At 41.2% G+C, this 14,335-nt stretch overlaps 1 protein-coding gene across 1 annotated transcript; it reads right to left on the bottom strand.

The window, feature by feature from the left end:
• Positions 1–1,348: 1,348 nt before the first annotated feature.
• LOC115132812 (somatostatin-1B-like) lies at positions 1,349–2,623 on the bottom strand. The gene is made up of 2 exons (XM_029665549.2): positions 2,345–2,623; positions 1,349–1,818 (listed from the first exon to the last, which is right to left on the bottom strand). Exons 1-2 carry the CDS (start codon positions 2,444–2,446, stop codon positions 1,585–1,587), a joined length of 336 nt encoding a protein of 111 aa, XP_029521409.1. The 5' UTR covers positions 2,447–2,623; the 3' UTR covers positions 1,349–1,584.
• Positions 2,624–14,335: the final 11,712 nt, after the last annotated feature.

Below are 14,335 nucleotides of genomic sequence, written 5' to 3'. Positions count from 1 at the left end.
ATTTGGTCCAGAAAGAGAATTCTGACGTTCAAACCTTTTAACAGCAAGCCTTTTAACAGACATCTTACAATCATACAGTAGGTCCTGTATTTTCAATCTACAAAATCTGCCGACATTTAGCCAGATGTCCATGTATGTCACTGCCTTAATTTGTTGTGGTATATTGACGTCAATCGTATATTATGTTATATTCTACCTGTTCATAGACATTTACCTTTTTCACAACCAAAGAAGACAGTCATCTGAGGCCTTCAGCATATTATTGAATTCATTTGTTTGTGTTTTGTTGACCATGTCAAGTATTTTAATTGTAATATGTGGGTAATTCTATTGAATATAATGCAACCTTGTCCCCAGAATAATTACTATCGTATATAGCAGTGACTAGTTTCACAGAGGGCGTTCCGGGCTGATGGACGAGACTAGATATGATGTCCCCTTTGCAAATTATGAATGCATGATAGGGTTAGAAAACGAATGTAAGCAAGGCTTCACATTTTGAAGAAAACATACACATTTTTACAAACATATCTATTCTTGGCCAAAATATTTTTTTAAATCATTAAAGAAAAGGTTTATCTGTAAACTCTATCTTAACTGTAGGTCAATTGTAGATCCTGTAAATATCACTTACAAATTGTTAAAATATTAGTTGACAAATAAAAAATATATTTGTTGTGTTGATGATATTTGATCAATACTAGTGTTCTTTAGGATATGTTTTGCAGATAAAGTGCTAACAAATTAAGCTTTGCAGAAAGGGTAAACTATGCTCAGCAAGTTGTGTTGTTGTTCTGGACAAACAAATAGGAATTTATGTATATCTTTGACAAGACCAGAAAATGTAAAGAGATCTCAGACATACCTGTCCACACAAATATAATTAATTGGCACTGGCATTCATTGGCACAATCCTTCACCAAGAGATTAAGCCATATCGCTATCAATCTATACACATCCATTTAACCTAACCCCTCTGAATCAGAGAGGTGCGGGGGGCTGCCTTAATCGACATCCACATCTTCGGTGCCCGTGGAACAGTGGGTGAACTGATTTGCTCCGGCAGAACGACAGATTTTTAACTTGTCAGACCGCTGTGAAATGTGTTTTCCATAACCAAAAATATTTTGTTTTCAGCTGTTTGATGCTGGCGTACAAAACAGAAAGCTAAATATTCTAAAACTAAACGTAAGAACCGGAAACATAGAAATATCACACATAGAACAGATCTACCACTTCTTAGACTTGCTTTTAATGAGAATGACAGATCTATAACGCACATTTCTATGGGAATTTGGTCAGTTGCCCATGTAATGTGAACAAAGAAAAAAAGAGACTTTTCACCATAACCATGCTTTATTGTTTTTGGATCATCTAAAATAAATAAATACATACATAAATTGAGAAATAAATCATCAATATTTAAAACAGACTGTCAGTGTTTCAAAGGTCATTGAGAGCTATCTTCAAACTGGGTGGATGATATGTACAGCTCAGGTCTACCACAGTTCATGTTGGGTCTGGGTCAGATTGTGTTGTTTTGCGGGTCAACCGGAGCATAGCGGGGCTGACTGGATATAACTATTAGCAGGAGGTGAAGGTTTTCCAGAAGAAGTTTTTACATGGGGCTTTGCGGTCGCGCTGCGGCAGCTGTGATAGCCTGTTGTAGGCGGCCCTCTCCTCCAGTCGAGACTCTAGGGGCTCCTCTAGATCCACAGGGGACATCCCTTCTCCGGGCAGCATGTTGGTGTCCGTCGCTCCATCTAACAAGCCAGACACCAGCTTGAGAATCAGCTCTTTGCGCTCTTTACTCAATTCCTAATAGAAAGGCAGAAGAGGTGGCAAATCAGTGGTTGCGTATATGTAGAAATATATAAATATGTCAATGTTAGCTACAAAGAAATGGTATATTTTGTTGACCTAGGTGACCTATTTCTTTATCAACTGACAAACCAGGTTAGAAATATTTGTTTAATTCAAATAAAAAAGCCATCATTTAATTCGTTATGAAAATGTATAAATGAAATTTCAAACCCATTACTAAAAAGAAATATAAAACCATTCAATTGTACTAATTTATTAAATATCAGTTATTGATACTTGATCACTACAACTGAATTTGTCAATTCAAACACAATTTTATAATTTTATAATGATTGATCAAACTTTTTATAATTATTATTTTTTTTAACCTTTTTAATAATTTTAAAAATACATTTGAACACACATTTATCTGACAACCATAAAAAGCATAATGAAAATAACAATTGATGATACAAGTAATAGTAAAACATGACAATAAAAATTGTATGAAACATAATATAAAATTAAATTCTCTACTCACCCTGTTAAGTAGTGGGCTCCTTTCTTCGACAGGAAGCACGGCGGCTGCTCTAACACTGTATAGAACCCCCATGAGAGACGCTAAAATGACCAGGAGCTGCATGCTGAGAGGGAGAGAGCAGGGGATGGACGACAGGCAGACACTAAATTAAGAGACAGACAGAGAGAGAGAGATATATCTGGAGGGAGCGCACAAAGTGGTGAGAGTTCAGTGGGAGAACAGAGAGTGGTCGAGAAGGTGCACTGGTAGCCTTGGATAGGTTACTGTCTGAACACTAAAGCGATGTTGATTCTTAAGCTCTACCTCCAAAGTCCCCCACTCCTTTATAGCCCTCTCTCCCTGTCTACCACTGACGCAGAAAGTGATGGGTGTATGACGGTGGGGTGGGGGGGTCAGAGGAAAACAAATGGAGTCATTGATCAGTTAACCCCTTGACTAATGGCGAGACGTTTTCACGTCATGTGTCTAAGAATAGTTCTGACATCAATATCAAAATAATACATTGACAGTCATTTTATGTGTATCAAGCCATCTGCAAAAAGGTGATCTCTGGCAGGTGTCATTTCCGGGGGTTTACCAGATGTATGCAGCACGGTACGTGAGGACTTCAAACATTAGACAACCAGCTTGAAAAAGGTTCTTCATCCTGATTCTAGTTTATTAATCCGAATAATGTTGTATTTTTTCCTTCAAATGTTTCTATTTAAAAAGATACAATAAAACCAAGGCACAGAGTCAAGGGCATGTATTTTATTCAGGACACAAATAAACAAGTGCCCTTGACTCTGCCTTGGTTGTACCACCCATTCTATCCACAGATCTATTGTATATTTCTCTGCATACAATTCCTCTCCCTCTGATTTCAACTCCAAAACCTTGAGATTACAATCGAACTGTCTGACGCCTGCTATGCCTTGCAGCACTGCGCCGACTACAAAGGGTTTGGCCATCTGTCTGTTTTCAGATCACCACATGAGAACAAGCTGTGAGCCTGTGAGACACAATAAATGCATCTACTGTCAACGGCATGTCAGATTTGGACACTTCATTCAACAAAACACAACCGCTTTAACTGGTGTCCCTTTAGCTAATGCCTTTGTATCAAACCATACTCTTTTATCCAATTGTGGAATGGCTCCATGTATAATACACGAGAGAGTTTTCACCGGCTCCCATCCCCTGACAGGTCGGTTACTCATGAGTAGGAGCCCGTCCTCTGTTTTACTCTTGTGGATAAGGCACTCTGGTGAAATGTTTCTTAAGACAGACACTCTTGATTTTAAAGTCCAGATATCCAGTTTTCTTAATTTACCAGTTCGTGATTGTAGTTTAGTTAGAGTCTTTCTGTTTCCATGCTCACCCTAAGGATTCATATTCTTATGGAGTTTGTGTTTGGGCTGAGCACACGGATATGAACTGAGCTTTACTCTCAACTTCTATTCAGACAATATACTTTGTGATTATCAGCGTGGAGGAATATGGAGTCTATGATGGCTTAGTTTAGGTAGAAAGCATTCATGTTTTTAAAAGGGCATTCTGGGATTGGTACATCCATTTTTGGACTTCTAACGTAATTATATATAGCCGTTGATTCTTGAAGAATATACCTGTTTTATTCCATTGTTTGTAAACAATTTAGCTTATTTTTTAGCACACACTGCTTCAAAACATGGTTAAAACTATAATGTTTTATATCCTTGCATCCATCTGTTCTCCAGCCCCATCCCTCAGCTATTTACCAAAACAAGTGGTGGGGTGACAGCTATGTTATTTTTCAAATCCTGATTTCCCCTTCAGTGCATTGATTGCATTTACATTTTATATTGTTGCCTATAGGCCTAGGCTAAATCAATCTGCCCAGACATACACTACCCTTCAAAATTTTGGGGTCACTTAGAAGTGTCCTTGTTTTTGAAAATAAGGCCATTTTTTGTCCATTTAAAGTAGCATAAAATGTATCAGAAATACAGTGTAGACATTGCTAATGTTGTAAATGACTATTGTAGCTGGAAACAGCTGATTTTTAATGGAATATCTACGTAGGCGTACAGAGGCCCATTATCAGCAACCATTACTCCTTGTGTTGTGTTAGCTAATCCAAGTTTATTATTTTTAAAAGACAAATTGATCATTAGAAAACCCTTTTGCAATTATGTTAGCACAGCTGAATACTGTTGTGATGATTTAAATAAGCAATAAAACTTTGGACTATTTGAGTATCTGGAGTATCAGTATTTGTGGGTTCGATTAGCAAATAACTTTCTTCTGAAACTCGTCAGTCTATTCTTGTTCTGAGAAATGAAGACTATTCCATGCGAGAAATTGCCAAGAAACTGAAGATCTCATACAACGCTGTGTACTACTCCCTTCACAGAACTGGCTCTAACCAGAATAGAAAGAGGAGTGGGAGTCCCCGGTGCACAACTGAGCAAGAGGACAAATACATTAGAGTGTCTAGTTTGAGAAACAGACGCCTCACAAATCCTCAACTGGCAGCTTCATTAAATAGTACCTGCAAAACACCCGTCTCGACATCAACAGTGAGGAGGCGACTCCGGGATGCTGGCCTTCTAGGCAAGAGTTGCAAAGAAAAATACATATCTCAGACTGGACAATAAAAAGAAAAGATTAAGATGGGCAAAAGAACACAGACACTGGACAGAGGAAGAAAAAAGTGTCATGGACAGACAAATCTAAGTTTGAGGTGTTCAGATCACAAAGTAGAACATTCATGAGATGCCGAAAAAATGAATGCTGGAGGAGTGCTTGCCACCATCTGTCAAGCATGGTGGAGGCAATGTGATGGTCTGGTGATGCTTTGGTGTTGGTAAAGTGGGAGATTTGTACAGCGTAAAAAGGATCTTGAAGAAGGAAGGCTATCACTCCATTTTGCAACGCCATGCCATACCCTGTGGACGGTGCTTAATTGGAGCCAATTTCCTCCTACAACAGGACAATGACCCAAAGCACAGCTCCAAACTATGCAATAACTATTTAAAGAAGAAGCAGTCAGCTGGTATCCTGTCTATAATGGAGTGGCCAGCACAGTCACCAGATCTCAGCCCTACTGAGCTGTTGTGGGAGCAGCTTGACCGTATGGTATGTAAGATGTGCCAAGGGTGAGCCAATCCAACTTGTGGAAGGTGCTTCAGGAAACATTGGGTGAAATCTCTTCAGATTACCTCAACAAATTGACAACTAGAATGCCAAAGGTCTGCAAGGCTGTAATTGCTGCAAATGGAGGATTCTTTGACGAAAGCTAAGTTTGAAGGACACAATTATTATTTCAATTAAAAATCATTATTAATAATCGTGTCAATGTCTTGACTATATTTCCTATTAATTGTTTTCATGGAAAACAAGGACATTTCTAAGTGACCCCCAAACTTTTGAATGGTAGTGTAGGTCTCAATGATGTACTGTATTTGTGATTGGCCTCGGGCAGTTATAGCCATGACAACATTCATGATATTATTATCACAGTTAATTTTATCACCTGTCTTGTGTGTATTTGGAGAGGAAAGGCCAGGGGTTCAGTTTATCAAAGTGATACTGCAAATTTCTGCACCAACAACATCCTTGGGCGAATTTAAATCTAAATTTAACATGTTATTTTTTTAAATTCAAATGATTCCGTTTGCAGTATTAACCTCATCATTGTGTGATGTGGAACCACATAGGGCACCCACACATCAGCCTCTTTGATATTCGTGCACACAGGTCCAAATGGATTCCCCATGAGGCCAAACAGTTTTTTTTTTACACTTCATGGCTGAAAAAATCCAAAGATTAATGTGTTGAAATGAGAGTGCCCTGAGGAAGATTGGTGATTTGGTGTGTTTGAAGGATTTACGGCAACAGACCTCTCTATCGAATATACACAGCCCTCCCTGAGAGAAACTTCAAATATAGGAACTGTCAGCATAACACCCTGCAAAGTTCCCGACGAAGTATGTCTAATGGGCATGTTTTCCTTCATTTTCCTCTCATCAACTGCATCACTTGGCCTGGAGCTTCACTTTGACAGACCTCTCTGGAACTTAGACACACACACACACACACACACACACAGAGAAAAAGTTCACAACAACACTAAAAATATTGTTGGCAAGCTTAGTGAAGTTGGTCCCATAAACACTACATAAATGCTTCACAAATAATCTATAAGCATGTATTTAATTAATATTGTAGTATTTCTATAATGGTATATAAACCTACATAGTGCGTTGTCACATTCGGCAATTCAACCTACAGTGGAATTGTTAAGTCACCCTTCACATACCATTTATAGAGCGTGACATATGCTTATAGATGATTTGTGAAGCAGTAATGTAGTGCATATGAAGCCTTCATGTTTTCTATTTGTAGCTTTTATAATTTCTACTTTTAAAGTAGGAATATAAAGTCATCTTTATATGACTGGGGTTGTTTTGATTCTTAATTATCCACCTTTTTAATTAAACAATGTCCATGTCCAGATTCATGTCAGACTGAGGACTGAATATATCATATGTACACTGTACCATGAAGGATACTCCTATTCTTACCCATCATCACAAAGCTGCACTGCAATCATAAATAAAGGGAGACATGAAGCTGAACATTGTACAGACAGAGGGCTTCATATGTTATACATTGTGCCATGAGGGATATTATATTCTATACCCATCTTCATCACAAAGCTGCACTGCAAGAGGTTACTGACCATGATATCAATACCCATTGATCATAAGTACAGCACGGCGAGAAAATGTAGCCAGAAATTATATACTGTCACTATATCAGAGTTAAAAGCCACAGAGACCAGCAGTGGCGAAACGTCATTCAGGGAAAGTGGGGCGCAGCCCCACCATTATCCAACAGATGGTTCTGTTTTGCATGTAATTCTGGCATTAATTTGTGTCACAAAATTATAGAATATCAGTTAGCAAACAATGTAAAGAAAATAATTGCTTCAGAATGCAGCTGTTTCAGCCTCTCTGAGTGCTTTCTGTGGTGGAAGGGCAGCCAGAGAAAGCACAGAGTGCAGGTGTCGTTGATCTTATCTGTTTGAAAGTGATTGGCTCAGGTCAATGTCACTCACAACACCACAGCACCTACTGGGAGAGCCCACTTAGGACCAGCAGCTTCTGCCCCCTTGGGTGCTGCCATAGAATTACATTGGCAGTGCCCGTCCAAAAAGTCTCAAGATCATTGGCCATAGATAAATCAAAGTTTCTTTCTCTGATAACTTTTATTAGACTGATGTGTGGTAACTTCATTTTTTACCACTTCAAGCAAGCTGAAAAGTTATCATGAATCATGTTGACTATCTATTCATTTTCAAACTTAACATTATGAATGAAAATGTATATTTTCCCTATATCCATCATGAAGTTGCTACAACCTAGACTATGAAGTATACAACGTAGATGTACACAGGCCGAGAGATAAATTTGAGGTGACAGACTGTGACAGATGGGCAGACAGTGGCACATTCAATACTGCCTTGCACACTCTTTCCTGCATGTAGCTGATATAGGATGTAATCAGTCCAACAGTTGCAAAAGAGTTTTGTTCGGTTTGCTTCCATTTAAGAAACATTTTAACAGAATCAGTGGAATGAATACACCCCTGATCACGCGTAAACACAGTTCACTTTCACAGCAGCCACATTGTAATCCATCTCACATCTATGCACTCTCCTCCACTCACCTTTTCCCTTGACTTGTGGACTTCAGTGCACATCAGCTGTATGTGACCAGGCGAAAAAACCTTTCCAAGCAGTTTAGCACTTACAGTTGAAGTCGGAAGTTTACATACACCTTAGCCAAATACATTTAAACTCCGTTTTTTTTTCAATTCCTTACATTTAATCAAAGTAAAAATTCCCTGTTTTAGGTCAGTTAGAATCACCACTTTATTTTAAGAATGTGAAATGTCAGAATAATAGTGGAGAGAATGATTTATTTCAGCTTTTATATCTTTCATCACATTCCCAGTGGGCCAGAAGTTTACATACACTCAATTAGTATTTGGTAGCATTGCCTTTAAATTGTTTAAGTTGGGTCAAACGTGGCCTTCAGGTGGCCTTCCACAAGCTTCCCACAATAAGTTGGGTGAATTTTGGCCCATTCCTCCTGACAGAGCTGGTGTAACTGAGTCAGGTTTGTAGGCCTCCTTGCTCGCACATGCTTTTTCAGTTCTGCCCACACATTTTCTATAGGATTGAGGTCAGGGCTTTGTGATGGCCACTCCAATACCGTGACTTTGTGTCCTTATGCCATTTTGCCACAATTTTAGAAGTATGTTTGGGGTCATTGTCCATTTGGAAGACCCATTTGCGACCAAGCTTTAACTTCCTGACTGATGTCTTGGGATGTTGCTTAAATATTTCCACATAATTTTCCTGCCTCATGATGCCATCTATTTTGTGAAGTGCACCAATTCCTCCTGTAGCAAAGCACCCCCACAACATGTTGCTGCCACCCCCGTGCTTCATGTTTGGGATGGTGTTCTTCGGCTTGCAAGCCTCCCCGTTTTTCCTCCAAACATAACGATGGTCATTATGGCCAAACAGTTCTATTTTTGTTTCATCAGACCAGAGGACATTTCTCCAAAAAGTATGATCTCTGTCCCCATGGGCAGTTGCAAACCGTAGTCTGGCTTTTTTATGGCGGTTTTGGAGCAGGTGCTTCTTCCTTGCTTAGCGGTCTTTTCAGGATATGTCGATATTGGACTCGTTTTATAGTGGATTATAGATACTTTTGTACCTGTTTCCTCCAGCATCTTCACAAGGTCCTTTGCTGTTGTTCTGGGATTGATTCACACTATTCGCACCGAAGTACTTCATCTAGGAGACAGAACGCGTCTTCTCCTGAGCGGTATGACGGCTGCGTTGTCCGATGGTGTTTATACTAGCATACTATTGTTTGTACAGATGAATGTGGTACCTTCAGGTGTTTGTAATTGCTCCCAATGATAAACCAGAGTTGTGGAGGTCTACAATATTGTTTCTGAGGTCTTGGCTGATAACTTTTGATTTTCCCTTGATGTCACACAAAGAGGCACTGAGTTTGAAGGTAGGCCTTGAAATACATCCACAGATACACCTCCAATTGACTCAAATGATGTCAATTAGCCTATCAGAAGCTTCTAAAGCCATCACATAATTTTCTGGAATTTTCCAAGCTGTTTAAAGGCACAGTCAACTTAGTGTATGTAAACTTCTGACCCACTGGAATTGTGATACAGTGAAATAATCTGTCTGTAAACAATTATTGGAAAAATGACTTGTCATGCACAAAGTAGATGTCCTAACCTACTTGCCAAAACTATATTTTTTTAACAAGAAATTTGTGGAGTTGTTGAAAAACAAGTTTTAATGAGTCCAGCCTATGTAAACTTCCGACTTCTACTGTACACCGGCGGGCCCCGGTGGCAATACATTTGTAAAACCAAAAGCTTACCTTGACATTCCAGTGTTGTGTTGGATAGTCATCAAATCAATATCAAAATCAAATCAAATGTATTTGTCACATACACATGGTTAGCAGATGTTAATGCAAGTGTAGCGAAATGCTTGTGCTTCTAGTTCTGACCATGCAGTAATATCTAACAAGTAATATAACCTAACAATTCCACAACAACTACCTTCTACACACAAGTGTAACGGAATGAATACGAATATGTACATAAAAATATATAAATGAGCGATGGCCGAACGGCATATGCAAGATGCAGTAGATGGTATAGAGTACAGTATATACATATGAGATGAGTAATGTAGGGTATGAAAGCATTATATGAAGTGGCATTGTTTAAAGTGGCTAGTGATACATTTAATTACATCAAGATACAGTAGATGGTATAGAGTACAGTATATACATATGAGTTGAGTAATGTAGGGTATGAGAACGTTATATAAAGTGGCATTGTTTAAAGTGGCTAGTGATACATTTAATTACATCAAGATGGCAAGATGCAGTAGATGGTATAGAGTACAGTATATACATATGAGATGAGTAATGTAGGGTATGTAAACATTATATAAAGTGGCTAGTGATAAGTTGATTACATCAATTTTTCCGTTATTAAAGTGGCTGGAGTTGAGTCAGTATGTTGGCAGCAGCCACTCAATGTTAGTGGTGGCTGTTTAACAGTCTGATGGCCTTGAGATAGAAGCTGTTTTTCAGTCTCTCGGTCCCCGCTTTGATGCACCTGTACTGACCTTGCCTTCTGGATGATAGCGGGGTGAACAGGCAGTGGCTCGGGTGGTTGTTGTCCTTGATGGTCTTTTTGGCCTTCCTGTGACATCGGGTGGTGTCGGTGTCCTGGAGGGCAGGTAGTTTGCCCCCAGTGATGTGTTGTGCAGACCTCACTACCCTCTGGAGAGCCATACGGTTATGGGCGGAGCAGCTGCCGTACCAGGGGGTGATACAGCTCGACAGGATGCTCTCGATTGTGCATCTGTAAAAGTTGGTGAGTGTTTTGGGTGACAAGTCTAATATTTTCAGCCTCTTGATGTTGAAGAGGCGATGCTGCACCTTCTTCACCACGCTGTCTGTGTGAGTGGACCAATTCAGTTTGTCCGTGATGTGTACGCCGAGGAACTTAAAACTACTGTCCCGTCAATGTCAATGTAGATAGGGGGCTGCTCCCTCTGCTGTTTCCTGAAGTCCACGATCTTCTCCTTTGTTTTGTTGACATTGAGTGTGAGGTTATTTTCCTGACACCACACTCCGAGGGCCCTCACCTCCTCCCTGCAGGCCGTCTCGTCGTTGTTGGTAATCAAGCCTACCACTGTAGTGCTTTCTGCAAACTTGATGATTGAGTTGGAGTCGTGCATGGCCACGCAGTCGTGGGTGAACAGGGAGTATAGGAGAGGGCTGAGAATGCACCCTTGTGGGGACCCAGTGTTGAGGATCAGCGGGTTGGAGATGTTGTTACCTACCCTCACCACCTGGGGGCAGCCCGTTAGGAAGTCCAGGACTCAGTTGCACAGGGCGGGGTCGAGACCCAGGGTCTCCCTGACGAGTTTGGAGGGTACTATGGTGTTAAATGCTGAGCTGTAATCGATGAACAGCGTTCTCACATAGGTATTCCTTTTGTCCAGATGGGTTAGGGCAGTGTGCAGTGTGATGGCGATTGCGTCGTCTGTGGACCTATTGGGCCAGCTAGCTAACATAGCATCCCTCTGTTTGAGCAGGGTGTTTGAGTAGACTCAAGTAGCTAACTGCATTTGCGATCTAAGTAAGTGAAAGTGAAAAAAATGACTCTCTCTTCTTCATTTTCGAAGAAATTCATTTGTTCAAAACTGATCAACTATTGTCTCTCTCTCTCTCTTTAAGTCAAATATCAATCAATCAATCACATTTATTTATGAAGCCCTTTTTACATCAGCCCGGTGTCACAAAGTGCTATACAGAAACCCAGCGTAAAACCCCAAACAGCAAGCAATGCAAATGTAGAAGCACGGTGGCTCGGAAAAACACTAGAAAGGCAGGAACCTTGGAAGAAACCTAGAGAGGAACCAGGTTCTGAGGGGTGGCCAGTCCTCTTCTGGCTGTGCGGGGTGGACATTATAACAGTACATGGCCAAGATGTTCAAATGTTCATAGATGACCAGCAGGGTCAAATAATAATAATAATATTAATAATAACAGCAGTGGTTGTAGAGGGTGCATGGTCCTTGGGCTCAGGTCCTCTGAGAGAAAGCGAGAGAGTGAGAGAGAATTAGAGGGAGCATACTTAAATTCACACAGGACACTGGATAAGACAGGAGAAATATTCCAGATATAACAGACTGACCCTAGCCCCCCGACACATAAACTATTACTGCATAAATACTTGAGGCTGAGACAGAAGGGGTCGGGAGACACAGGGCCGACCAGGCATGATATAACCCCACCCACTTTGTCAAAGCACAGCCCCCACACCGTTAGAGGAATATCTTCAAACCACCAACTTACTACCCTGAGACAAGGCCGAGTATAGCCCACGAAGGTCTCCCCCACAGCACGAACCCAAGGGGGTCGCCAACCCGGACAGGAAGATCATGTCAGTGACTCAACCCACTCAAGTGACGCACCCTCCTAGGGACGGCATGGAAGAGCAAGTGTAAGCCAGTGACTCAGCCCCCGTAATAGGGTTAGAGGCAAAGAATCCCAGTGGAGAGAGGGGAACCGGCCAGGCAGAGACAGCAAGGGCCGTTCGTCGTTCCAGTGCCTTTCTGTTCACCTTCACACCCCTAGGCCAGACTACACCCAATAATAGTACCTACTGAAGATATGTCACGCCTTGATCTGTTTCACTTGTGCATGTCTCCACGCCCCTCCAGGTGTCGCCCATCTTCCCCACTTATCCCCTGGGTATTTATACCTGTGTTTTCTGTCTGTCTGTGCCAAGATTCTAGCAGCCGTATTTAGCACTAACTGAAGTTTATTTAGTGGGGAAAGTCCTTCTCTGACTACAAGAGGGTTATCATTAGCATAGCTAACTGGCTGAACACAGAGTGATAGACAAACGCTTGCACCATACAGACAGGGCCAATATTGATGGAAATGAATTGGCAGATATTGTGTTACGATTGGATTTTTAAAATAGAGATGTTTTTTTTTCATCAAATCAAAATCAAATCAAATTTATTTATATAGCCCTTCGTACATCAGCTGATATCTCAAAGTGCTGTACAGAAACCCAGCCTAAAACCCCAAACAGCAAGAAATGCAGGTGTAAAAGCACGGTGGCTAGGAAAAACTCCCTAGAAAGGCCAAAACCTAGGAAGAAACCTAGAGAGGAACCAGGCTATGTGGGGTGGCCAGTCCTCTTCTGGCTGTGCTGGGTAGAGATTATAACAGAACATGGCCAAGATGTTCAAATGTTCATAAATGACCAGCATGGTCGAATAATAATAAGGCAGAACAGTTGAAACTGGAGCAGCAGCACAGTCAGGTGGACTGGGGACAGCAAGGAGTCATCATGTCAGGTAGTCCTGGGGCACGGTCCTAGGGCTCAGGTCCTCCGAGAGAGAGAAAGAAAGAGAGAATTAGAGAGAGCATATGTGGGGTGGCCAGTCCTCTTCTGGCTGTGCCGGGTTGAGATTATAACATAACATGTCCAAGATGTTCAAATGTTCATAAATGACCAGCATGGTCGAATAATAGTAAGGCAGAACAGTTGAAACTGGAGCAGCAGCATGGCCAGGTGGACTGGGGACAGCAAGGAGTCATCATGTCAGGTAGTCCTGGGACATGGTCCTAGGGCCCAGGCCAGTTGAAACTGGAGCAGCAGCATGGCCAGGTGGACTGGGGACAGCAAGGAGTCATCATGTCAGGTAGTCCTGGGGCATGGTCCTAGGGCTCAGGTCCTCCGAGAGAGAGAAAGAAAGAGAGAAGGAGAGAATTAGAGAACGCACACTTAGATTCACACAGGACACCGAATAGGACAGGAGAAGTACTCCAGATATAACAAACTGACCCTAGCCCCCCGACACATAAACTACTGCAGCATAAATACTGGAGGCTGAGACAGGAGGGGTCAGGAGACACTGTGGCCCCATTTTCATGGGCTGCCCCTCTATCTACTGCATCCGCCTATGTCGGCATTCCTCACCTGCGGTGGAAGGTGGCTGAGCTACAGCGGTGTTTGCCAGACCACGAGACATCCCGAAAATCTGCCTTCTCACGAAAATGTCTGTAGCGTCTGAATGGTTTGACATATGACCACTCTCACCTAGATGCGCAATTAAAGGATAATTACACTCAAAAAAACAGTTTTAGTTTATAGCCCCCCCCCCCCCCTTTATTTGTTGTTAATTAACCATTATGCATTATGTTTTCATACATAGTTCTGAGCTATAGGTCAAATCAGAGTTTGATTAATTTGTTACATTGTATTATTTATTTTTTGGGGTCCAATTGGTTTCACATTGCCAAATGTCAAATGAACTAAAATTCCTAAACAAAACAATGTGTTCATGCAGGTCATTTGTTTATTGGCCAAAAATGCTCA

Source organism: Oncorhynchus nerka, linkage group LG7 (genome assembly GCF_034236695.1).
Source record: "Oncorhynchus nerka isolate Pitt River linkage group LG7, Oner_Uvic_2.0, whole genome shotgun sequence".
Lineage (NCBI taxonomy): Eukaryota > Metazoa > Chordata > Actinopteri > Salmoniformes > Salmonidae > Oncorhynchus > Oncorhynchus nerka.
Note: the sequence above shows the minus strand (reverse complement) of the source record. Positions and strands in the feature narration are given on the sequence as shown.

Coding starts and splice junctions, on each gene's coding strand:
- LOC115132812 (XM_029665549.2), bottom strand. CDS start 2,446: ATGCAGCTCCTGGTCATTTTAGCGTCTCTCATGGGGGTTCTATACAGT. Junction 1,819..2,344: donor GGAGCCCACTACTTAACAGG/GTGAGTAGAGAA, acceptor CCTTTCTATTAG/GAATTGAGTAAAGAGCGCAA.